The sequence below is a fragment of the Penaeus monodon genome, chromosome 23 (assembly GCF_015228065.2).
Source record: "Penaeus monodon isolate SGIC_2016 chromosome 23, NSTDA_Pmon_1, whole genome shotgun sequence".
In the NCBI taxonomy this organism is placed as follows: domain Eukaryota; kingdom Metazoa; phylum Arthropoda; class Malacostraca; order Decapoda; family Penaeidae; genus Penaeus; species Penaeus monodon.
Window position 1 is genome coordinate 11325127 of NC_051408.1, and position 548 is coordinate 11325674.

Sequence of the window (548 nt, forward strand, 5' to 3'; positions counted from 1 at the left end):
TGACTGGGAGATATTCCAGGCTTATGGATATGGATATATAAAAACATGAATGAAGTCCATGCATGTCATTATTTGTATAAATCGGTGCTGTATCGGCCATGTTAAGCTCAGATCTAGACCCACACATATAAACATCTGTGCTTGAGGTACTACCCAAGACCGGTACCAAATCTGTATGACCACAAGGTTAGGATTTCTCACGGTGTGGTTCCAAAAGTGGGTGAGGGTTAGACTCCTTGCCAGGCAAAGAAGGCAAGTTCAATATCATTGCATTACTCCATTACTTCATCTAATACACGAATAGGATTAATAAGCTACGTGCACAGTTATGAATCTTAAAAATCGTCATATGAGCAATACGACTAACAAAAAGATAATTCTAACAACAACAAAAAAATTCTTTACGCATATTCAGTACGAAGTAGCCGAATGTACATGTCCGAGTCTGGGCGTGTTTCCCGATCCCTACAGCGAACACCACTACTTCGTCTGTTATCCTGAAGACGACAACACTATGACAGCTGTTGAGGCCGAGTGCCCAGAAGGAA

The 548-nt window shown here is 41.2% G+C and overlaps 1 protein-coding gene across 1 annotated transcript in view; it reads left to right on the forward strand.

Moving 5' to 3' along the window:
• Positions 1–548, forward strand: part of LOC119587796 (mucin-5AC-like) — a 4918-nt gene that overhangs the window by 1102 nt on the left and 3268 nt on the right. Inside the window, exon 3 of the mRNA XM_037936493.1 lies at positions 416–548. This exon is cut by the window's right edge and continues 3 nt beyond it. Coding sequence (XP_037792421.1) covers positions 416–548 — 133 coding nt within the window. The remainder of the gene's footprint in view (positions 1–415) is intronic.